At 47.8% G+C, this 24,144-nt stretch overlaps 4 protein-coding genes across 12 annotated transcripts; 2 read left to right on the forward strand and 2 right to left on the reverse strand.

The window, feature by feature from the left end:
• Window positions 1-144: 144 nt before the first annotated feature.
• Window positions 145-14,670, reverse strand: LOC9662747 (ATP-dependent DNA helicase SRS2-like protein At4g25120). Of its 7 annotated transcripts, XM_024664456.1 has the most exons (31): window positions 6,546-6,673; window positions 6,163-6,493; window positions 6,064-6,105; window positions 5,846-6,009; window positions 5,636-5,798; window positions 5,528-5,584; window positions 5,366-5,471; window positions 5,182-5,315; window positions 5,066-5,140; window positions 4,884-5,009; window positions 4,704-4,835; window positions 4,576-4,659; window positions 4,409-4,522; window positions 4,262-4,362; window positions 4,142-4,208; window positions 4,039-4,089; window positions 3,918-3,995; window positions 3,661-3,867; window positions 3,568-3,606; window positions 3,476-3,523; window positions 3,335-3,421; window positions 3,231-3,287; window positions 3,062-3,183; window positions 2,916-3,009; window positions 2,816-2,866; window positions 2,698-2,760; window positions 2,579-2,638; window positions 2,465-2,527; window positions 2,291-2,420; window positions 1,227-2,241; window positions 145-1,166 (listed from the first exon to the last, which is right to left on the reverse strand). In XM_024664456.1, exons 1-29 carry the CDS (start codon window positions 6,659-6,661, stop codon window positions 2,331-2,333), a joined length of 2,922 nt encoding a protein of 973 aa, XP_024520224.1. In that variant the 5' UTR covers window positions 6,662-6,673; the 3' UTR covers window positions 145-1,166; window positions 1,227-2,241; window positions 2,291-2,330. The 7 variants fall into 7 exon arrangements, 5 of the variants coding, with proteins under 5 accessions (XP_024520224.1, XP_024520227.1, XP_024520223.1 ...); XM_024664459.1 differs by lacking the exon at window positions 6,546-6,673 and adding an exon at window positions 14,560-14,670 and having other exon boundaries at window positions 3,335-3,523; XM_024664455.1 differs by having other exon boundaries at window positions 3,335-3,523.
• Window positions 11,302-12,592, forward strand: LOC112342514 (extensin-like). The gene has a single exon (XM_024664473.1). It carries the CDS (start codon window positions 11,456-11,458, stop codon window positions 12,569-12,571), a length of 1,116 nt encoding a protein of 371 aa, XP_024520241.1. The 5' UTR covers window positions 11,302-11,455; the 3' UTR covers window positions 12,572-12,592.
• A 25-nt stretch (window positions 14,671-14,695) lies between the features above and the next one.
• Window positions 14,696-15,821, forward strand: LOC9662748. 2 transcript variants are annotated; one of them, XM_024664474.1, is made up of 4 exons: window positions 14,696-14,841; window positions 14,890-15,243; window positions 15,300-15,661; window positions 15,730-15,821. In XM_024664474.1, the coding sequence occupies exons 1-3, from the start codon at window positions 14,713-14,715 to the stop codon at window positions 15,651-15,653; spliced, it is 837 nt and encodes a 278-aa protein (XP_024520242.1). In that variant the 5' UTR covers window positions 14,696-14,712; the 3' UTR covers window positions 15,654-15,661; window positions 15,730-15,821. The 2 variants fall into 2 exon arrangements, with proteins under 2 accessions (XP_024520242.1, XP_002990629.1); XM_002990583.2 differs by having other exon boundaries at window positions 15,300-15,821.
• A 98-nt stretch (window positions 15,822-15,919) lies between these two features.
• On the reverse strand, window positions 15,920-16,933 carry LOC9662749 (ATP-dependent DNA helicase SRS2-like protein At4g25120). Of its 2 annotated transcripts, XR_002990997.1 has the most exons (6): window positions 16,703-16,933; window positions 16,615-16,645; window positions 16,487-16,536; window positions 16,366-16,443; window positions 16,117-16,316; window positions 15,920-16,062 (listed from the first exon to the last, which is right to left on the reverse strand). XR_002990997.1 is itself a non-coding variant. In XM_024664477.1 (4 exons), the coding sequence occupies exons 1-4, from the start codon at window positions 16,862-16,864 to the stop codon at window positions 16,384-16,386; spliced, it is 303 nt and encodes a 100-aa protein (XP_024520245.1). In that variant the 5' UTR covers window positions 16,865-16,933; the 3' UTR covers window positions 16,322-16,383. The 2 variants fall into 2 exon arrangements, 1 of the variants encoding a protein (XP_024520245.1); XM_024664477.1 differs by lacking the exons at window positions 15,920-16,062; window positions 16,117-16,316 and having other exon boundaries at window positions 16,322-16,443.
• Between the last annotated feature and the right edge of the window lie 7,211 nt (window positions 16,934-24,144).

The raw sequence follows: 24,144 nt of genomic DNA on the forward strand, positions 1-24,144 counted from the left end.
GAAGGAAATGGCCGCGTTTTACAAGCTCGCGATTCTTGTTCTTCTTGTTTCTCTCGGCGCCACTGCCAATGCGAGGAAACGGAGTCCCAACAAGCCACCGGCGGTTCCCCCGATGGTCTTTGGCACCATCTTCTGCGACCGATGTATGGACAAGACCTTCTCGTTCACAACCATCGCCATTCCAAGTAAGTTATCTAATGTGTTCTTCCAAGAAGTTTGGAACTAGATTTGCTCTAACGCTCTTGCTTGATCACCAAAGACGTGACCGCGATCATCCAGTGCGGCGACTTCCAGGCATCCAACACCACCTCCGAGTTTGGCGTCTTCACCATCGCCCTCCCGGCGGAGGTGGCCAGCTCCCCGGCGAAGCTGGCGTCTTGCTCTGTCAAGGTGGCCAGCGATTTCTCCAGAGTCGAGGGCGATCTCGGCACTTGCAACACTCCCGTCAAGTTCCAGTTCCAGCCTTGGAGCCCGCCATCGCCACCATCGATGCCGGCATTTCAGTCGTCGCTCAAAATTGCCCGTCCATGGCCCTTCTACAGCGCTGGGCCTTTCTTCTTCCAGCCGCCGGAACCTCTTCCATCCTGCAACGAGAATCCTTTCCGCCATTCAAAACCAGCAGTAGCCGATGATCAGGGCTCGAGCGCGGCTCCCCCTCCACACCCTGCTTTTCCAGGATTTGGAAACTTCCCACCATTCTTTCCTGGAGCCATTCCTCCGACTGCCAACAAAGTCGCTCCTCCTCCACACCCTGCGTTCCCAGGATTTGGAAGCTTTCCGCCTTTCTTTCCTGGAGCGTTTCCTCCAGTAGATCACTCGACTGCCAGCAAAGTAGCTCCTCCTCCACACTCTGCGTTTCCAGGACTTGGATGGAACTTCCCACCATTCGTTCCTGGAGCATTTCCACCGGTAGATCATTCGACTGCCTTCAAAGTGGCTCCTCCTCCACACCCGGGATTTGGATATCCTCTGAAACCAGCACCACACGGCTCCAACAAGGCGGCTCCTCCTCCATTTGCAAACTCTCCACCATCCTTTCCTGGAGCATTCCCTCCACATCCAAGCTCCAGCAAACCAGGAAGCGCTCCGCCAACGCATGGATCTCACTCCACTCAAGCACCGCCACCTTTCCACGGAACCAAGAAGCATCATCACCCATAAAAGCTCTGCAAAAGTATATGGAACTTTAGATCATCAAAATAAACAAGCAAAGTTTTGGAGTTTACCTTGTGACCGTTTCCTCACTGATTCTTTCTCCCTTCCACTTGGCGAATCTTATAAATCCTCCTCTTCCTGTCCAAATGTCCAAAAAGAATGGCGATGCTGCTCCTTCTCGCCATGCTACTCTCGCCACGACTCCTCGCGGCCAGCGCAGCGAGAGACCCCTACATCGCCGAGCTATTGTCTCCCTCGTCCACTTTCCTGCCGAGGATCGTCCTTGGCCACGCCATCTGCGACACCTGCTGGGAGATGTGAATCACCGCCAACTCGATGCCTCTTCCCATCCTGAGCTTTGCTCGATCTCCTCTTTTTCTTGTGTGATCTGTGCAGACGTTACCGCAGCTGTCGAGTGCTTCGATGCTGGCGACCGGATCATCCTCCGAGAGACGAGTAGCACCCAACAAAACGGGAGCCTTCACGGTGGAGCTCCCGCTCCAGATCGCCTACTCGGTTAGCATGCTCCCAACATGTATGAGTCGAGTGGTGAGGGGGCCACTCAATCACTGGTTGCCGGATGGACGGCAAGTCTATGGAGTCGGGCCCTTCATGTTTCCTCACCGAGCAAAGCTCCCGCATTGCAATGGCGATCACTGGCAGCAGCAAGCCGACGCAATCCTCAATCTCTTCGCCTTCGTCGTCAGTTTTCCCTCGACTGCTACTGCTCTTTCCGAACCATCGTCTACATGGAGCGCTTCCAACACTGGAAGCGGTGGTCTCCAGGTCAACCTCTCCCTCCAAATCAGCACTTCCTCGTGTCTTCTCCCAGTTCTTGCAGCAACTTTTCCCCGTCCACTTCGTCATCTCCATCTCCGGGAATTCCAACCTTCCCATTTTCACTATTTCCGTTCCAGACTATTCCACTCCCTTCACCATTCCTTTCCCAAACGTTCCCAGCATTTCTTTCCCAAGCGTTCCCATTCCTACGAGCAATTTTTTCCCAAGCGTTCCCATTCCTACGAGCATTCCTTTCCGGAAGATTCCCCCAATAACCATCGGTCCGACCACTCCAAGTACACCAGCCTTGATGTTGTGAAAAGTTAGTGACTGATCGGGATTGTCCAATACTTACAGGATCTGTATTTCAGCAAACCCCTTTCCCTGATCGATGATCACAAAGCCTTGTACTGCTCGATCAACTTCGACGCATGAAGACGTGAAGATGGATTCACAGTGCAACCGAAGCTCCGAAGAAACGCAATCTACAATCAGGGTTTTAGAGGGTCTATCGGTGCATATCCACAACCTGTTTAGCTGTTGCTGGAACGGAGCCCATTGTACGCTCAGAACATTTTTGCTGGAAGTACTCCTGGAGAGGCGCCTTATCAGACGAGTAAAATAAAATAATGTGAGAACAAACCTGTCGTTCAGCCATGTGTACTGAGCGCTCATGTGCAGGAAGTTTTTCCCACTTGACAATCTTATACAAATACAAACCGAAACAGCTTGATATACGTATTTCCGGCCAGTAAAACTTACCTGGTCGGCGTACGCAAATGCTGCATCATCTGTCAATGAACGTTTCAACGCGTGCAATGTATCCTGGGTAAATTACGAAATAAAAGTTGATAAAGCGTATTTCTATGAATATAAAGACCTTATTCTTCGCAGTTTTTGATCGCAGCCGCTCGTCTATAGCCAAACCAACCTACAATTAAAATGACCACCATCACAAAAGCGTGTAAAATTGGTCTTACTTTCATGAGCAGACGTTTTGGATCTTGAAAAGCGGACTTCTTAGCCCATTGATGAAATATAGATGCGATGGTAGACCTGGCTTCGATATTGAAACTACAAAAACAGCTTCGTTAGTTGCACAAAATTGATCTATCAATATTTTCACCTTCTCAAAAACGCGGACGAATCCGTTAACGCGTTCTCGTCCAAAACATCCTTGCTAGACGAGTTACACACTAAGCCTGGAGGTTGCAATACCTTAAATTTACCAGGACAGTCAGATAACCCCTGAAAAAAATCTATGAGAACAATGGCAAGCACAAGCAGGACCTTGCCTCGAACTGCAAATGCTGTCGCGGCAATTCACTTAAGAATCGCGATGGCTGCAAGATCTGAAAGAACAGCATCAGAAAACATTGAAAGTAAATGTGTTACAGACCTGTCTTTGTGGGTTAACCACTATATATACTATATACAATTTCTTCCTTGCGCGAGTCATTGCAACGTAAAACAATCTCCTCTCTTCCTGTAACGGAATGCCAATTAATCTACAAAGACTTCTTAGAAGAAATAGCCATACCTCCAAAGATGAAGACTCGTGAAGCAGTGGCGTTTCCAACTCGTTGGCCTAGAAAGATGAAATCAAAGCTAGCAAGAAGAGGGCAATCTTACCTTCACAATGAAGACGCTGTCCCACTCCAGTCCCTTCGACTGCAAATACAGAGAAAATGCTAAAAGAAACATATAAAGACGATAGGCTCACACCTGATGCATTGTTGTCAACGTTACTGAATTATGATTTTCTTCTCGGCGAGTTCGAAAGTTCTCGGTCTCTCGAACAGTTATATGGTCCAGAAAATCTTTAAGAAGCACTGAGCATCCCAGCTGCCGAGAATTTGGTTTCACTTCCTCTTGAAGCCTAATATGCTTACACAGAAATTCCGAAACATCATCCAAAAGATAGTCCAACACCTGGAGTCCAACACAAGTTAGACATATTTTAAAGAAGAATGTTTGCTCACAGTCCGACAATCTTCATCCTCGTTCAAGAGCTTTCCCCCCGATTCATCCACGATTGCACGAGATTCAAAAGCGCGTCTCTGCATAACAGGATAAGCATCTTGTTGAGAAACTTACTCTTACCTGAGGTAGCATATTCAATACAGCGGTCACTAGGCTCGACAAAGATTGTTCCTGGTTCAAAATGCAATTCATCGTAAAAATCAGATTGCCAGGGACTGCAAACCTTGGCAGCCAAGCGTTTCACCATCTCCACGGTAGTCAGTACTTTCCGGCCTTGGCTAAGTTGGCGCCTGAAAAAGAAAAGAAAAATGTTTTGCACGCATTTATAATGCTTATGCAAGACCTGCTAAAGGTACCCGAAACTTTTGCCGTAAAAATAATCTCTGCTGCTTCAAGAAAACTACAATTTTCATTTTTTCCGTACTTTTCCACGTACTCCACTGCCTGAAAAATCCCAATGTCTGTATAAGATAGAAAACAGATATCATACCTTCTTTGTTTCCGTTTTATCACCACCATATAACGCCTTAAATACTCTTCTTTCAAACACGGTCCCACTTCTTCCTAAGGATGTCCACAATAAAGCAATCACGTCTTTCACAACCTACAATATGCCATGAAAGTCAGCCAACTAGAAAAGAAAAACGAGCATGGAACCTTCTTGCGGTAGACTGCTACTCCATGCATATTGAACGGAATCTTTCGACTACGGAAAGCAGATTGAAATATTTTGCCTGTGACCTGCAAGCGAAAATGACGACAGAGAAAATAAATCAAATACACACCTGTCGTCTGTAGAGTATAGCAAAGTTTGCAAACACCGGCTTGATGTCACTGGCCATTGAAGCCTTTTCCAGGATTTCATCGACCACAAATGCGCACTGTGCTTCTTCATTTCGGCACTCCATAACAACTATCTGGTAAACCAAAAATAGTCGGTAAAATATGTTCTGAATTCCTGATACCTTTTCTCCAAAATCGTTATCCGTTCGCACAACTTTAGCGCTGCAGCCTGAATCATTATTTTGAATGACACATCTCGCTGCTTCTACAATACAGCCAGTGGAGCGATAATTTTGGTGTAGTCTCACCTAAGCACGCAGACAACAAATCACATGACTACGTTATTTATTTCAGCTTTTTAGACCTCTTTGTGGTTTGGAAAGTCATTCCGGAATGTGGAAAAACCGAGAGAGTTGGCACCATTGAAGCTGAAAATGGACTAGCAAAAGAAAATATTAGCAGAACGTAGAGATGTCTTACTTGATCATCGTCCCCAACCACAGTGACCCTCCCGTGCAGAGAAAGAAGCCGCAAAAGCTTGTACTGCATCACACTCGTATCTTGGAACTCGTCAACGAGTACATATGCCCAAGTGTTGTGACATTCCGCTGACACTGTCAAAAAAGGGTGTGAAAACGCATTGCAGTACACTGCACGCTTTTACCATCAGGGTGATCAGTTAAAAGCTTTACAGCAAATCCAATGAAGTCATGGTAGTCCAGCGAATTGCAGGATGCCAGTATTCTTTCGTAATGCCTCAGAATATCCGCCTGCACGGGTTTCGCTAGTAACAAGTTGTCCAAACATAGAGACAAACAAGAAATACCCCAAGATGATTTCCTGATTTCTCAATCTGCTCAGAATCCTGTCCAGAAGCTTTTGCCTGCGACAAAATTCTTAGGCTCCGACATGTCATTATAATTTTCGACACAACCTGCGTTACGAACCGCTGCCATTTTTTCGCCCGTTCTCTCCACACTTCGGGTTTCTGAGCGTCACAGCTTTCTGTTGCTTCCAAAGCTAACCGTGTTGCCTCAATCACGGCCTTCCTTTGCTGGCTAGCTCCATAAACTAGAAACTCAGACGTCCTGTTCAACCTGCAAATCTACTGCTTAGCAAGCAGCATGACACAGGGACAGCTTACTTCTCCGCATGAGAGCGACAGAGTTGCAAGCAAAAGGAATGAAACGTCGAGATCATAAGTTCCTTGGACGCCTCCTTCCCCACCACAGCAGCGACGCGGTCCATCATCTCCGTTGCAGCAGCTGTCGTGAAGGTCATTCCTAGAATGTTCTTGGAGTCTACCCCCTGTGCCGAACCCTTGAGCTTTTTAACAAAAAAAACAAAGAGAGGACTGCATACCTCGTTTAACAATGTCAGAATACGTGCGACCATTGTAGAGGTCTGATAAACGAATCGAAGTAGTCAGAAAAAACTAGCAATGAAAAAAAAAGTGTGTACCTTTCCACTTCCCGGCCCGGCAACAATCAGAAGTGGCTTACCAATGCTGCTCAGCGCTGCATCCCTTTGGGACACATTGAGCTTCCGGAGATACGTTGGCATGTCCGCTGCAGAACCTCCATCGCGAGCGTCTTCATTCCTCTTGCTACAAAGCCTATCAATCTCCTCGAAAGCGTCCTCATCAAAATCGTCGAAGTCCTCAAACGCCCCCAATGAAGTACGGGGACCAACAGTGGATACTTCTGCTTTCCCTCCACCCACAGCAGCATTCACATCCACATCCGCGAGAGGCGGCCTCACCCCGCATACCTTCTTCCTGTCAGGGCTCTTCCTGCCACGATCTCTCACCACATTTTTCCGAGAGCAAAAGCATCAATCGATACCTCTGGTCCAAAGGAGCGCCTGCGCCGACGGATTTCCGAGCCAGCCGCGCCTTGGCAGCGCGATGGCTGGCCAGAATCCGTGCTCGCTGCTCCTCGCTGAGCACGCATCCCTGCATTTCAAAACCCTAGAGCGGGAAAAACCTCCAAGGGTGTTTTGCTAAAACACTGTGGGAGACCCATAAACCCTAAAAGTAGAAAAGAGGAGAGCAATCATGGCTTCTGCTTGAAGCAACGGATCTTTGAAAGGTAAGAAATTGCATTCTCGATTGACACAGTGATCTTCTCGAATTTTTACGTGCTACATATGAAATTTTTCCAAGTGGTATAATTCTAATCTTGCAAGTGGAGTGGAGTCTTGACCACGACGCCTGTGCACATAGGAATCGCTCCTTTCCAAATTTCAACAGGGAAAGAGGCATCGATTCCGATCAATCCAGGGACCAGATGAAAGCCCCAATTGCATACTGGCGCTTGGCTTCCAGGCCTCCCATGCTCCGCGCCGGCAGCCCATACTCCTCGAGCAGCCGATCCAGCAGCCACTCCGGCATCTGCTCGTACTCTGCCTTGGTGTACCTCGGGTAGTGAAGCGGCATCCGGAACTCGTATGGCACCGATGGATTGTGGAGCGAGATCGCCGAGTAGGGGCACCGCTCCTTCGTCGCCCTGATCGACTCCCGATCCTTGTGCAAATTTGCCTGAGAGGATGGCGATGGCGATCCATTGAGAGAAGCAGACCTGCCGCATCGAACGATCTGCCTCAGCCTCGCGAAGGACGAAGATCGCCGGAGCTGGAAGCCCTCGGGCGGCGAGCCTCCTCCTCCAGCGCTCACGGAGCCCAGCAGCATCACCATACCTTGGATCTGCAGTGCGCGGGGCAGTGGGGTTTTAAATCGGAAAAGATGCGGTCGAATATTCTCTTGACTGGGAGTTACGCGCGAATGCAGGGAGAATCTGTGTCCCCACTTTAGGAAGCCAACTAGACTCTTCTACCACCACAGCAGAAACACTCACTCATTTCTAGAATAAAATTTCGTCGTGGATGATGGGATTCCTGGTCAGAAACAATGCGAAATTCATGGGTTTTTGTCGCGAGAGAGAGGAGATTTTGGCCGGCTTGGATTGCATCAATCTGGTCCTCGCATCCCAGGCTCCAAAACGAGAGCGGAATTCGAACGACCGAGAAGACTGGCGTCTCACCCTTAATCGATTGCATATAAGATCGTCGCGAGTCCCTCCAAAACCACTGGTTTTGTCTCGATCGTGAAGCTAGGCTGTCATATGAAACACCACGCACCTCCACAAGCGGCGGCAAATCCACGTCCGTGTTCGTCCGGGAGTGGCCGCCACCCTCTCACGAGCGCCACACAAGCCCAAGACTTATGTAAAATCTTTTGGCCCTGTCTCTGGCCGGCCCTCTCTGGGCTCTCCACATTTCTCTCCACAGCCCCGACTCTCCCCTCGCGAGAATCACACAAACACAATGCCTGTCTATGCCACGAGGATCATCACCACCACGCGTTTCCCGCCTCCTGACTCTCCGCCACCAAGGAGGTGTCCGAGCCGGATAGATTGTTCCATCTTTTCGACAAGGAGGAGGAGCGAGAGAAGGAGATGGCGTCATCATTCTGCCACCCGTACTCGGCGGTGACCAAGAACCCGGCGGTGCCGTACGTGTTCCTAGATGCCACGCCACTACAAGAGGTACACCAAGGCCGAGTACGAGGCCGCTTGTTCGCGCTCCTCACGGGAACTCTCCGTGACAAGCGGGACTACGCGATTGGCGCGTTTCTCTGGAAGTGAGATCGATCATGATCGAGTTCTTCCAAGGTTGTGGGAGAGAGATCTTAGAGCTGCGAGAAGTTTCAGGAATTTGAGCACCCACAAAACATGGTGAACATCGGTTTGTGTCTTAGCTCTTGTATAAACTGTATGTCAATCTGGAAGTTCGCTACCACTCAAAATGGAGGACGCAAGTCAACACAAGGAAAGAACACATCCCCCTTCCCTCTAGTTGCTCTGAACGCCAGATGAAGGTGCCCATGGCGTACCGCCTCTTCCAGCTGATTGCTCCGCCCTAGTAGATCCACCATCACGGTGTAATGCTCCGGAGCCCATACTCCTCGAGCAGCCGATCGACCACTCGGGCATGGTGGCGTTCTGCTGCTTGCTAAAGATTGGAGTGGCATCTGGAACTCATAGGATGACGAATAGGAGGCAAACGTTTGTGTATTTCAATTGAGTGGGCCATTGAAGCCGAAGGACGTAGAATCGACCATCCTCGATGTAGGAGAAGGACACTGCACTATCTGCTCAAAAGTTGATCCGGGACTCAACCACAACGCGTCTACGTCGATCCGTGGCGAAACACTGGAACAGATAGTCGAGTCCGGCGTACGATCCGAGAGCTGTCGTGCCCACCATCGTCGAGTATCCCGAGCTCCACACCAACTTCGGGAGAATCAACGCCAAGCTGCCCTTGTTTCGTGGTGACCATCCAAGCAGCTGCCCTTGGCCCGGAATCTTTCGAACGCACGGCCTGGGATGTGCAAGAGTTTGGTGTGCGTCTTCGTTTTGGGTCAGTTGCTGCTCCTCGAGCTAAACCAAAACCAAAGGACTACTGCGAAGCTGTTACGCTTCGTGATGGTCCCGAAGTGACTCATCTCAGTCACTCTCCAGCCAACCAAGTGTACAAAGTGCAGTACTACACTCGCCATAGTATGATCATGAAGATTGGAAATCACAAAAGAGTCATTCAACTTTGCATTGATTCCAGGTTCTGGCATCAGGTGCGTAAAGCAGCTTAAATCAGCTGCGCCGCTGGCCAACACGGAACAATCGTCTTGCAGGTTGAAACAGAGAAAACCGATGCTCTGGTTAGGGGAAGACGGCGCTACTCTCATCGCTTGACGGATCGCCATTGGGACAGGGATACGACTCCTGGGCAATGCCAGCGATGGACGCGCAGTTGCTGTGTAGGGACTTGACGCATGCTATGCTTGAGCTTTACGTAAGTTGATCTTCTTGGATGTTATAGCACCACGCCATCTCCTGTGCAGCGAGGTGCCAAAAGGTGGGGATTTTCTCTTGAGCTTGCTCAGCTTGCCTACCGTTGCTGACCGTGCATTGCTCTTGTTCTAATCCTATTTACGGGCATTGGATATTATTGTTTATCTATAATATACCCAGAAAACGAGGCAGAATCAAGGGCAGATGATTTTGCTCAAGCTTGCAAAAAAGTGAGCCCCTTATAGTAGCAGGAGCACCTTCTAAGTAAAGATTGAATGAAGATTTTTGGTGTCAAAGTGGCCCCCCAAGCACTAGAAGTGAGGTAAAAGTCTTAGCACCACACGCATTCGAGAAAAAGAAGGAAGCTGAAAGGTATGATTATGGGGGTGTTTTTCGGTGACTATTGGGTTTTGGGAACGACAGATACGTGACGAATGGTGATGAAAGTAACACTATCAACGGCTCAGACACAATCAAGAAAATGGTGGAAAAAAAAGTCAGGACTATTATGTACAAGTCGCCGCTGCTACATGAAACTTTTCTCCACTTCCATTTTGCGTGTGTTTCTTGACAACACATTCAACTTTAAAGGAGGACGAGGAGGGAGGAGTTTCCAAGTCTTTCCAGGAAAGGTTTCCTGAGCTTACACACAGCTGACGGGAGCAAAGCGTCACGTTTCGAAGGACTTGCCTATAAATTGCGGCGAGGGGGAGAGATCATCCATCCATCCAGCTTCAATCTTCTCGAAAACGAGCAAATCCGAGAAGAAAATGGCCGCGTTTTACAAGCTCGCGATTCTTGTTCTTCTTGCTTGTCTCGACGCCACTGCTGATGCGAGGAAATGGAGTCCCAAGAAGCCACCGGCGGTTCCCCCAACGGTATTTGGCGCCATCTTTTGCGACCGATGCATGGACAAGACCTTCTCGTTCGCAACCATCGCCATTCCAAGTAAGTATCTAGTGTGTTCTTCCAAGAAGTTTGGATACTTAACGCTCTCGCTTGATCACCAAAGACGTGACCGCGATCATCCGGTGCGGTGACTTCCAGGCATCCAACACCACCTCCGAGTTTGGCGTCTTCACCATCGCGCTGCCGCTAGAGGTGGGCACCTCTCCCGCGAAGCTGGCGTCTTGCTCTGTCAAGGTGGCCAGCGATTTCTCCAGAGTCGAGGGCGATCTCGGCACTTGCAACACTCCCGTCAAGTTCCAGTCCTACCCTTGGAGCCCGCCATCGCCAGCAACCCCGGCATTCCAGTCGTCGCTCAAAATTGCCCGTCCATGGCCCTTCTACAGCGCTGGGCCTTTCTTCTTCCAGCCGCCGGAACCTCTTCCATCCTGCAACGAGAATCCTTTCCGCCATCCAAAACCAGCACTAGCCGATGACCAGGGCTCGAGCGCGGCTCCCCCTCCACACCCTGCTTTTCCAGGATTTGAAAACTTCCCACCATTCTTTCCTGGAGCAATTCCTCCGGTAGATCACTCCACTGCCAACAAGGCGGCTCCTCCACACCCGGTTTTCGGATATCCACCATTCGCATTTCCTCCTCCAAGCCCGAAACCAGAACCACACGGCTCTAACAAGGCGGCTCCTCCTCCACACTCGACTCCATTCCCAGGATCTGCGTGGTTTCCAGGAGCATTCCCTCCACATCCAAGCTCCAGCAAACCCGGGAGCGCTCCGCCAAAGCATGGATCGCCCTCCGCTCAAGCACCGCCACCTTTTCACGGAACCAAGAAGCATCATCACCAATAAAAGCTCTGCATTTAGAACTATGGACATCAAAGAAAAGCAAAGTTTTGGAGTTACCTAGTGACCGTTCCTCAATTCCAGGCACTGATTCTTTCTTCCTTCCACTTAGCGAATCTACAAATAAATCCTCCTCTTTTTGTCCAAATGTCAAAAAAATGGCGATGCTGCTACTTCTTGCCATGCTGCTCTCGCCACAACTCCTCGCCAGCGCCGGGAGAAACCTCTACACCGCCGAGCTATCGTCTCCCTCTTCCACTTTCCTGCCCAGGCTCGTCCTTGGCTACGCCATCTGCGACACCTGCTGGGAGATGCAAATCACCTCCAACTCCATCTCTCTTCCGAGTACGTGCCTCTCTAGATCTCCTCTTTTCCATCCTTGTGTGATCTGTGCAGACGTTACCGCGGCTGTCGAGTGCTTCGATGCCGGCGGCCGGATCATCTTCAGAGAGACAAGCAGCACCGACAAAACGGGAGCCTTCAGGGTGGAGCTCCCGTTCCAGATCGCCGACTCGGTCAGCATGCTCTCGACATGCACGAGCCGAGTTGTGAGGGGGCCGCTCAATCACCTCTGCACGTATCCCTTGGCCCACGCTTACAACCCCTTCCTGTCTCTACGCTCGTTGCCAGATGGACGGCAAGTCTATGGAGTCGGGCCCTTCGTGTTTCGTCCCCGAGCAAAGCTCCCGCATTGCAGTGGCGATCGCAGGCAGCAGCAGCCGCAGCTTGTCAGTAGAGCAGTTTCATTGCAGCCGCAGACGCAATCGTCAATCTCATCGCCTTCCTCGTCAGTTTTCCAGTCACCTTCCTCGACTGCTACTACTCTTTCCAATCCATCGTCTGCATGGAGCGCTTCCAACACTGGAAGCGGTGGTCTCCAGGTCAACCTCTCCCTGCAAATCAGCACTTCGTCGTCTTCTCCCAGTTCTTATATCAACTCTTCATCGTCCTGTCCATCCCCTTCGTCATCTCCATCTCCAGGACTTCCAACCTTCCCATTTCCACTGTTTCCATTCCCGACTATTCCCAGCATTCCCAGTATTCCTTTCCCGTACGTTCCAACCATTCCTTTCCCAAGCGCTCCCAGTCCCACCAGTATTCCTTTTCCGACCATTCCTTTTCCGACCATTCCCCCAATAACCATCACTCCGGTACCAATTCCTACCACTCCACAAGCACCAGCTGCTTACCCGGCTCCATCGAAATCGCCATCGCCTCTATCATTTACTCCACCAAGTCCTGCTCCCTATCCTACACCGTCCCCGGCACGCTAGGACACCATCCTGGTTGGAGTTTTTGTACAGAAAAGTAAGATATACGTACACTGTAGGAAGGAACTGTATTTCAGAACCAGAGCGAATGATTAAGTACGCCTTTCCTTGATCGATGATCACAAAGCCTTGTACTGCTCGATCAACTTCGACGCATGAAGACGTGACGATTGTTTCACAGTGCAACCGAAAACAGAAAAAAAATACAAAAAGATACGACTTGATCTACGTAGTTTCGACCAATTAATCTCACCTGATCGGGGTACACTATCTGTCAATGAACGTTTCAACGCGTGCAATGTATCCTGTGTAAATTGGGAAACACTTACAGTTAATAAAGCGTATTGCTACGAAAAATAACAGACCTTGTTCTTCGCAGTTTTTTATCGCAGCTGCTCGTCGATAGGTATACAATCAAACCTACAATTAAGATGGCCACCATCACAACAGCGAGTACAATTGTACTTACTTTAGTGAGCAGACGTTTTGGATCTTGGAAAGCAGAATATAGACGCGATGGTAGACATTGAAACTAGAAAATCAGTTCGTCAGTTGCACAAAATTGCTCACATATTTTCACCTTCTAAAACGCGGACCAATCCACTAACGCGCTCTCGTCCCTTCTAGACAAGTTAGACACGGAGCCTGGAGGTTGCAATAGCTTAACTTTGCCAGGACAGTCAGATATTCCCTGCAAAGAACCCGTAAAAACAATCGCAAGCACTGCCTGGAACTGCAAATGCTGACACGGCAATTCACTTAACAATCGCGATGGCTGCAAGATCTGCGAAAATAAAAGCATCTCAGAATAGATGTTTAAAAAAAATTCACGGACCTGTCTTTGTGAGTTTACCACTATATATACTATATACAATTTCTTCACAAGTCATTGGAACGTAAAACAATCTCCTCTCTTCCTGTAACGGAATGGCAATTTAAATACAAAGTCCTATTGAAGAAATAGCGATACCTCAAAAGATGACGACTCGTGAAGCAGTGGCGTTTCCCAACTCGTTGGCCTAAAAAGGTGAAATCAAAGCTAGCAAGACGAGGCGAATCTTACCTTCAAAATGAACACGCTGTCTCACTCCAGTCCCTTCGACTACAAACGAGAGCACATGGTAAAAGCATATAAACCCAATAAGAAGCTAAAACCTGATGCATCGTTGTCAACGTTACTGAATTAGGATTTCTTCTCGGCCGAGTTCGAAAGTTCTCGGTCTCTCCAACAGTTATATGTTCTAAGAAAGCTCTCAGAAGCACTGAGCATCCCGGCGGTCGAGATTTTTCTTTCACTTCCTCTTGGATCCTAAGGTGCTTACTCAGAAATTCCGAAACATCATCCAAAAGAGAGATGAAAATTTGCTCACAGTCCAACAATCTTCGTCCTAGTTCAAGAGCATTCCCCCCGATTCATCCACGACTGCACGAGCTCCAAAAGCCCGTCTCTGCAAAACAGGATAAGCATCTTGTTGAGAAACTTACTCTTACCTGAGGTAGCATATTCAATACAGCAGTCACTAGGCTCGACAAAGATTGTTCTGGTTCAAAATACAATCGACAAAATCAGATTGCCAGGAACTACAAACCTTAAGCGTTTTACCATCTCCAATGCATACCTGTCAGAATACGTGCGTGATAATTGAATCGAAGTAGTCAGGAAAAACTAGCAATGAAAAAAAAAAAGGTGTGTACCTTTCCACTTCCCGGCTGGGCAACAATCAGAAGTAGCGCTGCATCCCTTTGGGACACATTGAGCTTCCGGAGATACGTTGGCATGTCTGCTGCAGAACCTCCATCGCGTCAAAGCCTATCAATCTCCTCGAAAGCGTCATCATCAAAATCGTCGAAAGAAACGGGACCAACTCCTCCTTTCCCTCCACACACAGCAGCATTCACATCCAGATCCGCGAGAGGCAGCCTCACCCCGCACACCTTCTTCCTCTCAGATCACTCACCACACTTTTTCGAGCACAAGCATCAATCGATACCTCTGGTCCAAATGCGCACCGGCGCCGGCGGATTTCCGAGGCAGCCGCGCCTTGGCAGCGGGATGGCTGGCCCGCTGCTCCTCGCTGAGAGATGCTCCGACTTGAGCTTTTTCCTCTTAAACTTTGTCATTCTGCCCTAGGCCTAAAGTTTCGATGGAGAGGCTGGTGGCGCGGTGTAAGAGCATGATAAGTGCAGCCGAGAAGAAGCTGTTTGGGCGGAGCAAGAGCAAGAAGAAGAAAGAGCTCCAGGAGCAGCTGGATGACATCCAAAAGATACTTGAGGTAAGTAAATAGCTTGGATTGGAATGACAGCTTTGCTTCCTTCTATAGCGAATGGAGGCGCTTATGAAGGCCTCCTGTTCTTTCTCCTCTGTGACGACGGCTGCGAACCCTCCTCCTCCTGCGAATCCTCCTCGTGTGAAGCCTCCTCATGGCGCTTTGAAGCTGCTGCAGTTTGTGGGCACCTGTAGCGATAAAGGGGTCGCTCTTTTCATCGGAACTCCGCCTACGACTATGGCGTTAAGCCCACAGCCAACGTGCATCGTCGTGGGTTACAAGGAGAGCATGGTGTGGAAGGAAGGTGGAGAAGTTACTGTGACGATCAATGGGCAGACTGTGAAAGGTGAGGTTGTTTCCCTGTTTCGCAGGCAGCCTTGGGTGGCTGCTGTTGAGCTCTTCGAACCGGTAAGCTACTGCTTCAATATCCTGACTGATCCTGATCGGGTGTTTTTCTGATTCAGTTGGAACTACCTCCTAAGGTGCCTCTTATGGTTGGTCTGCCTCGAAATGAAGAGGTGGTTTTTGTGCGGCGGGCTGGAGAAGTTGAAATCCCTGCAATCGTCAAGGAGCACTACTTACCAGATGAAGTGGCTGGCATCGTCCCTGGTGTCCAAATGGGTGATGTTATCGTTGAATGGGATTCAGATTCAAGGAGCATGAGGCTGAGTGGGATTGTTGTCAAGACGGAGGAAGATGGTGCTGTGGTGGGGCTGCCCGTGGATGACGCCACGCTATACTTTATTGAGGCGGACAAGAAGAGCTGGTACCGAACAAAATACCCAGGGCGACTCTTGGCGGTGCCGAAGTATGGGTAGTTGGAATGGTATGTGGCTGGTTTACGGTGGTTTGATACGATAGCTACTGATGGTTAGTGACGATTTTTTGTGTTAGATTGTTCAGACTGAACAACGACGGAAATATGTAAATTTTAGACTTCTAGATTAATGGAAGAGCTGCTTTTGCTAGGCTCTGCAAATTCGCCATGTGCTACGTCTTCAAAATGATGCATTTGTTTCAGCTTGAGCTTCTTTTCTATCTATTATTACTTCTGGAAAGACTCTCTTATGGTTCATAACCAAGGTTGACCATAATACTCCGGCAGCTGTGTTAAGTATGTTCTATGTTAAACAATTGGAGCCGTTCTAAAAAGGTGAAAGCAAAGCTAGCAAGACGAGGCCAATCTTACGTTCCAATGAAGACGCTCTCCCACTCCAGTCCCTTCGACTGCAGACGCAGAGCGCATGGTAAAAGCATATAAACACAATAAGAAGCTAAAACCTGATGCATCGTTGTCAACGTTACTGAATTATGATTTCTTCTCGGCCGTCGAAAGTTCTCGGTCTCTCCAACAGTTATATGTTCTAAGAAAGCTCTCAGAAGCACTGAGCATCCCGGCGGTCGAGAATTTTCTTTCACTTCCTCTTGGATCCTAAGGTGCTTACACAGAAATTCACATCATCCAAAAGATAGTCCAACACCTACAGAATCAAACACAATTTAGGCATTTTAAAGATGAAATTTGCTCACAGTCCAACAATCTTCATCCTAGTTCAAGAGTTTTCCCCCCGATTCATCCACGACTGCACGAGCTTCAAAATCGCGTCTCTGCAAAACAGGATAAGCATCTTGTTGAGAAACTTACTCTTACCTGAGGTAGCATATTCAATACAGCAGTCACTAGGCTCGACAAAGATTGTTCTGGTTCAAAATACAATCGACAAAATCAGATTGCCAGGGTCTACAAAACTTAAGCGTTTCACCATCTCCAATGCATACCTGTCAGAATACATGCGACCATTGTAGAGGTCTGATAATTCACAACCCGAGTCAGAAATAAACTAGCAATGAAAAAAAAAGATTGTACCTTTCCACTTCCCAGCCCGGCAACAGTCAGAAGAATGTCGCTCACCGCTGCATCCCTTTGGGACACATTGAGCTTCCGGAGATACGTTGACATGAACCAGAACCTCCATCGCGAGCGTCCTCCTTCCACAAAGCCTATCAATCCCCTCAAAAGCGTCATCATCAAAATCGTCGAGGTCCTGCAATGAAGTATGGGGACCAACAGTGGATACTTCTGCTTTCCCCCCACACACAGCGGCATTCACACGGCCTTACCCCGCACACCTTCTTCCTGTCAAGGATTTCGATCTCTCATCACATTTTCGAGAGCAAAAACTACAAAATCGATACCTCTTATCCAAATGCGCGCCAGCGCCGATGGATTTCCGAGCCAGTCGCGCCTTGGCAGCGCCTAGGCTCCGTGCTCGCTGCTCCTCGCTGAGAACGCATCCCTGCATTTCAAAACCCTAGAGCGGGAAAAATCCATAAACCCTAAAAGCAGAAAAGAGGGCTTCTGGCAAAGTAAGTGCTTGGAATCATATGGCTTCTTCTTCCAATTGCTTGCAGCAACGGATCCTTGAAAGGTATTAGATACGTGAAAATTGCATTCTCTGTTGGAAAATCATGTGTTTGATTGAAACAGTGATCTTTGACGTACTATACTTTCTAAGCTATGAAATTTTTCCAAGTGATATAGATACTAGTCTTGCAAGTGGAGTGGAGTCTTGAGCGATGTCGGCTTTTAATCACATAATTCTCCACCTTGAGGTGGGAGGAATCGATACAAATGTCAACAGGGAAAGACAGAGACATCGATTCCGTTCAATCCAGGGACCAGATGAAAGCCCCAATTGCATACTGGCGCTTGGCTTCCAGGCCTCCCATGCTCCGCGCGGGCAGCCCATACTCCTCGAGCAGCCGATCCAGCAGCCACTCGGGCATCTGCTCGTACTCTGCCTTGGTGTACCTCGGGTAGTGAAGCGGCATCCGGAACTCGTATGGCACCGATGGATTGTGGAGCGAGATCGCCGAGTAGGGGCACCGCTCCTTCGTCGCCCTGATCGACTCCCGATCCTTGTGCAAATTCGCCGGGTGAGACGATGGCGATGGCGATGGCGATGGCGAACCATTGAGAGAAGCAGAGCTAGTAGTAGAGCTGCCGCTGCATCGAACGATCTGCCTCAGCCTCGCGGAGAAGGACGATCGCCGGAGATGGAAGCCCTCGGGCGGCGAGCCTCCTCCTCCAGCGCTCTCGGAGCCCAGCAGCATCACCATACCTTGGATCTGGCAGAGGGGTTTAAATCGGAAAAGATGCTGTAGAATATTCTCTGCTAGATGCATAAAAGCATGGGAGTTACGCGCGAATGCAGGGAGAATCATTGCTCCCACTGTTCTTCTACTAGATTACTACCTCACTCATTTCTAGAATTCTTGGAAAATTTCGTCGTGGATGATGATAGCTCATTCACCCGGATTCTTGATCACGCAATCCAGAAACAATGATATAATCTCTGCGCGGAAAGGACCAATTCATGGGTTTTTGTCGCGAGAGAGAGATCCCGGCCGGGCTTGGATCACATGAGCTCAAATGATAGCCAATCGCGGCCGCGCCTGGCGCTGGTTTGTTCCTCGCATCCCAGGCTCCAAAATTCCCAACCATGAGAGGGGAAATTCGATCCGTCTATCGATTGCATATAAGATCGTCGTGAGTCCCTCCAAAACCATCGCGTGGTTTTGGCTCGATCGATCGTGAAAGATCAACTCGCAACCAACCAAGCCCGGCTCTCACATGAAACACCACCGCTTGCAAAATCCATGCCCGGGAATACCCAAGTGTCCGTCCGGGAGTGGCCGCCATTCCCTCACGAGCGCCATACAAGCTCAAGGCTTGTATAAAATCTTTTGGCCCTCTCTCCGGCCCGGCTCGCCCCATTTGCATTCGCGGGGATCGTCGCTTCTCATTCCCAGATTTGATTCTCCTCTCTCCCCGCGCGAGAATCATATATATACCATCTCGCCCAAATGCCTGTCAACCCCGAGGATCATCACCATCATCACCGCGCTTCTCCCTCCCGGATCGACAAGAAGCCCAAGGAGGAGGAGTACGAGCTCGCCACCACCGATAGATTGTTCCATCTTTTCGAGGAGGAGGAGCCAGGGAAAGAGATGGCGTCGTCGGCAGCGGCTTTCACCACCATTCTTCCAGCGGCGAAGTGTCCGTACTCGGCTGTGGCCAAGAACCCCACGGTGCCGTACGTGTTCCAGATGCCACTCCACTACCCGAGGTACACCAAGGCCGAGTACGAGGCCATGCCCGAGTGGCAGCTCGACCGCTTGTTCGAGGAGTATGGTCTCTCGGCGCTTATCACCGGAACTCTCCGTGACAAGCGGGACTACGCGATTGGCGCGTTTCTCTGGAAGTGAGATCGAGTTCTTCCAAGGTTTTAGGAGAGAGATCTTTTAGAGCTGCGAGAAGTTCCAAGACTGTGGTGATGAGCTATGGTTTGTGTGTGTAGCTCTTGTATAGACTGTATGTCAATCTAGAAACATGGAACACCCTTATAACAAATCCTCGTTGGTTTGGTTTTTCGAGAGGTCAAATCACATACGGTGAAGCCTTGGTAAGATCCAACTCAAGAACTCGCTTCCAGGCCGTGATCAGTCGCCACGGCGGCTATAAAGCTAGGGAGAAGCGAGACGAAAGGCGTGGTCCGGCTTGAATCCTTAAGTTTGCAAGGCGTGGAGCTTCACCCGGCGTCCAGGGACGAAGCACACGCGAATGTCACACTCTTCTTTTCCGGCATTCTCTCCAGCAATATCCATGCCGGTTGGAGATCGCCTCTCGAAGCAGGAGAGCGTTCCACGACACTCCATCTCACGACGGCATTCGATCAAACACGGCGTTTGCTTGGAGCGAGGAAAACCACAGCGGCCGTAAGAGTGAAGCAACAAAGGTGTCCTGCTTATGGCGGCATTCCCTCTTTCTGGCCATAACCATCTTAGCATCGTGTTCCATAGGCACTGGGTTTCTATCCAATATTTCTCTTGCTTCGTCGAGCAATCCATCTTGGGCATCAGAAGCCCACTGAAACCCATGAACAATCGCTCCACTCATTTCACATCTTCCACCCTGCCGCTCGAGCCGTAAGCCACAAGCCGCAAGAAGAGAGTTCCAAGAGAACAAGTCCCGACGTGGAAGTGCGTGGACTTATCGCCTGCTCGAACCTCCCATTGCGAGCAAACGCCACAAGCATCGCATTTGCCAGCGTTAGAACCACACCAGGCACGGAATCAAAGAGCTCCTTTGCCTCGCGTAGAAGACCCATACTTCTTGAGCATCGCATAGACGTGTAAACACCTTTTGCTTGATTGGAGCTCGGCATAGCCTGCCAAGAGTGTGTTCCATGAAACCGCGTCACGGCATGGCATTGCATGGAACACTCCAAGCAGCGCAACGAAGCTAGAAAAGATTATATCTGATGTTACCTCGCAGCTATGGAATTTTCGCATATGCTTGAAGCATAACATTCCATGAAACCAAATCAAGCTCAAACGCTAATGCGAAAGCCTTTAAAAGACTCGTGGTATCTTGTTCGAATCAAAGCAATGTTTTGCGCTATGAATTTGACCGGGATACCCTGCAAACATGGTATTCCACGTTACCAAATTTGCCACAGTATTTCACTCGCCAAGAAAATGCTCTTCATGCGTTCCACGAAATCTCCGGCATGGCGTCGAAGAAACTTTTCGTGCGGTGATGGCGTCATGCGTTGCTCACGCTTCCGGCCCTTAATTCATCAAAGAACACCATCTACAGAGACGGATCCTTTTATTCATCTCTCAGGAATTTACACTGGCCGAAAATCGACCTAAACCTTTGAAACCTTCTTTCTTCGCTACCCACTCAAACAAACAAAAAGAATCCACTCGCAAGGAAAGAACACATCAGGGATACTTTCCCTCTAGTTGCTGCTCTGATCGCGCCAGAGAAAAGCGCCCACGGCGTACTCGCGCTTCTCCTCGAGAGTGCCCATGGCCGACGCGGGCAGCCCATACTCCTCGAGCAGCCGATCGATCTGCCACTCGGGCATGGTCGCGTACTGCTGCTTGCTAAAGCGCGGGTAGTGGAGCGGCATCTGGAACTCGTAGGGTACGCCCGGATTCTTCACCACGGACGAGTAGGGGCAGCGGCCAAGGTGCTGCCCATCGCTGATGGTGGCGAAATCCTCCACGGACCACTGCCGCCGCATCATCGCGGGCTTCTCGCCGAGATCGATCTCCTCCGCGTAGCCATCGCGATCGACCTGGGCCTTCTTGTCGGGATCGTAGACGAGATCTACGATCTGGCGCACCACGGGGAGATTGGAGAGGCTGAAGTTCCGGACGGGCGGAGCACCATCGCGGATTGGAGACGAATCAAACGCTGAAGACGCTGGCATTGCTTTGCTTTACTTTTCTTTTTCCCTATGATCAACGGAGGAGAGAAGGGCAGTACTTATAAGGCCCTGGACTCGCTGACGTGGCAGCGTCTGGGCCGTAGGAAATTTAGGGCACCGCGTTCTTCCCACTGCTGTTTCCCAAAAAAGGGAACCGCTTTTGCTTCCAAACTCGGTGACCTGGCCGCCGGAAGTTTAGGGCCACGCGTAAATGCCGCGAGGAAATGCGCATATGCTCTAGGAGGAGATTCCGACAACTAACGTAATATTCTTAGTGTTCATTGCAATATTGTTTAGGAGCTTAGAGAGGAAATGAAAGACTCTCTGCTATTGGTTTGATGACCACATAAAGTCCAGCTTTTTGTGTGTAAGATTTTTATGAAGACCAGTACTATGCCAATTTCACGGGGTGAGGTGATTGAAATCAAGTATTTGAGTAAAAACATCAACCTCCTCAAGCTTGTTGACAAAAGCTTCACTAAAAATCTTTGAACAAGGAGATCTATCACTCAATGCTTATAGTAAGAAATTCTGGGAGTTATGCCTTGATTTACTACAGTCTTGATTTCCAAGATCTGTTGTTCCTAAAAATTATTCAGAAGAATGTCAAGAAGCAAATGATGCCATTTCCAAGCTAAAATATTTTTGTTAAGTGAATTGTCACCTATAATAATTTGTGCTTGGTTTACTTGAATATTCTTAAGATTTGCTCTGACTCAAGATTGTTCAGCTCCTAGATGGTCCAAGTTATGCTCCTCGTGGACAATGCTCTGTGAGGCCTATGTTGCCAAGTTATAAGATGCTTTCAACGTACATAGCAATAAGGATGCATGAGACAGCCAGTATAAGGAAGAGACCATGGAATTGGCCTGAATCAAGGCTGCTCAAGAGAAGGAATGTGAGTTCATGTTGTCACTGGAGGGTCCTCCCAGATATCACCAAAGGCTCTTCACTCAGTTTTTCTTTTAAGTTCAAAGTTCATGCTGGGGACATGCCACAACTGGAAATGCAGTGACTTTTTTCCTATTCTTCCTTGCAAGCATACAAAAGGTAAAACAAGTAGAAGAGTTAATCCATTTATTTGGCAATTGAAGAAGTCAAGTTTGTCAACATCAACTTTAGTTGTTCTAGTGCTCTCTTTCAAAGTAATCTTCATGCTGTAGGTTTAAGTGGATCTAGCATGAGCTCAGTCATTAAAATTCTGACCCTGTCACTGGAAATTGACACATCTAGCCACAATATCAGGAAGTACAACTTATGATGGCTAAGTAAGCACATAAACCTGGAATGGTTTCTCTTCTCTATAGTAGTGATGAACTTATGATCTCAATAACGATAATTATCTGCATTGTATGTATGATTTATAAAATTATAGCATGTTGTTGGAAAACTATGGCATGATATTTGATGCTTAAGTATGCTATTGGGTCATGAGAATTTATGTTGAGGTGTGAATTTATATGAATTTTTAATAGAAGGAAGTTGGTTGAATCTTGAAAGTTTGTATTCTTAGACTGAAAGTCATTTTTTCTCTAGGATGAAAAATTTTTCAAAATTTTTTTTAGGCTTTTCCAATGGTTGACTTATTGATTATTTTACTCGAAAACCATTTTGTTTTCATAAGCCAGTATGGATTAGTGAAAGGGTTTGAGTTGACTTTGGTTAGCTTTGACTTTAGTATGATGCGACCTAAAAGAAATGTTAACTTTTTAGAGCTAAAGTAATTGAGTTAGATAAAGTTTAAAGTTGGTATAGCAAAGTGGCCGTTGCACTTTTTTAGAAAGGTGACTCTTGTGCTTTTTTTTTGTAATATTATGCTAAATGGTAGGTTATACCTTGCATTTCATTAAACTCTATGAGAGTAGTGAGCTCTCACTGATCTGAACTTGGTCGTGGTGGCTCTACTCCTTAGCTGAGGATAATTATGTTTAACTTAGTTGTTTGAGGTTGAGGTGTTAGTACCTGTATTATAGCCTTGTCTATTAGCAGATTATATACCATAAAAATCCATCTCATAGTCTTCACTTTAGTTTTGATTGAGTGTTAATCATGCATAGTTAACCTCTTCAAGGCATACTTAGAGTTATTGACTAAACATATTAGTGAGTTTATTATTGTATGATTGGATTCGAATAGTCATTTAGTCTATACTTGTTCATGTTCCTATATCTCATATCTGGGGTATTACGTTCATGTTGGACAAGTATGTAACATAATAACATGAGTTTAGTGTTTGGGTCTTGTGAGATCATGCATAGTTAACCTCTTCAAGGCATGTTTAGAGCTATTGACTAAACAAGTTGGTGAGTTTATTATTGTACGATTGGATTAGAATAGTCATTTAGTTTGTGTTTGTCCATGTTTGTATATCTCATATCTAAAGTATTACGTTCATGTTGAATAAGTATGTGACATGATGACGTAAGTTTAGTGTTTGGGTTTTGTGAAAGGCAACTTGAAGAGTGATTATTAATTTTTTTGCAACTAGTGATTGTTAATAGATTTTATTGAGAACTGTTGACACTTGTTTCTCTTGATGAAGATTTATTAGTGATGTGTTGTTTTACCTGATAATGTTGCAGAGGATTGTGTTGTTAAAACTTGCATGATTTTTCCATGTTGGCATATCAATTTTACCTTTATCAATATCATTCAGCTGCAATTGGTCTGTAATGTTAGATTATATTTTGGATGTGGTGATTCACTCCTTAATGATATGTTATCTGTAACTGAGTATTGTTGAAGAATTTATCTTAGATACTGATTAAAGTATCTTTGACTTTAGTTAGCTTAGTTACTAAAGAGCTTTGAGTGGTGATTCACTCTTGCTTTCTTTTAACTTTAATTTAATGTTGATGGCATTGAAGTGATGCCTTGTTGTTAATATGTGACGTAAGACTTGAGTAAAATGAGATGTCTCTCTATAGGATTATATTGAGTTTTATTAATCTTTGATAAGATAGTGTTAATGAATTACATGTAGCTTTGTGTTATTGGCATTCATTTGTTAGAGTAGCACTATATTGGC

The sequence above is a fragment of the Selaginella moellendorffii genome, unplaced genomic scaffold (assembly GCF_000143415.4).
Source record: "Selaginella moellendorffii unplaced genomic scaffold, v1.0 SELMOscaffold_110, whole genome shotgun sequence".
In the NCBI taxonomy this organism is placed as follows: Eukaryota; Viridiplantae; Streptophyta; class Lycopodiopsida; order Selaginellales; family Selaginellaceae; genus Selaginella; species Selaginella moellendorffii.

Bases quoted from the DNA above. Each gene is read 5' to 3' on its own strand.
- LOC9662747 (XM_024664455.1), bottom strand. From the start codon at position 6,661: ATGCAGGGATGCGTGCTCAGCGAGGAGCAGCGAGCACGGATTCTGGCC. The intron at 5,472-5,527 runs GTATTTCTTGTT...AAACCCGTGCAG, and splicing joins AATCAGGAAATCATCTTGGG to GCGGATATTCTGAGGCATTA. The intron at 4,523-4,575 runs GTTCCATGCTCG...GGCATATTGTAG, and splicing joins TAGCAGTCTACCGCAAGAAG to GTTGTGAAAGACGTGATTGC.
- LOC112342514 (XM_024664473.1), top strand. From the start codon at position 11,456: ATGGCGATGCTGCTACTTCTTGCCATGCTGCTCTCGCCACAACTCCTC.
- LOC9662748 (XM_002990583.2), top strand. From the start codon at position 14,713: ATGGAGAGGCTGGTGGCGCGGTGTAAGAGCATGATAAGTGCAGCCGAG. The intron at 14,842-14,889 runs GTAAGTAAATAG...TTCCTTCTATAG, and splicing joins ACATCCAAAAGATACTTGAG to CGAATGGAGGCGCTTATGAA. The intron at 15,244-15,299 runs GTAAGCTACTGC...TTTCTGATTCAG, and splicing joins CTGTTGAGCTCTTCGAACCG to TTGGAACTACCTCCTAAGGT.
- LOC9662749 (XM_024664477.1), bottom strand. From the start codon at position 16,864: ATGATGACGCTTTTGAGGGGATTGATAGGCTTTGTGGAAGGAGGACGC. The intron at 16,646-16,702 runs GTACAATCTTTT...GTGAATTATCAG, and splicing joins CCGGGCTGGGAAGTGGAAAG to ACCTCTACAATGGTCGCATG. The intron at 16,537-16,614 runs GTATGCATTGGA...ATTTTGAACCAG, and splicing joins GGTCGCATGTATTCTGACAG to AACAATCTTTGTCGAGCCTA.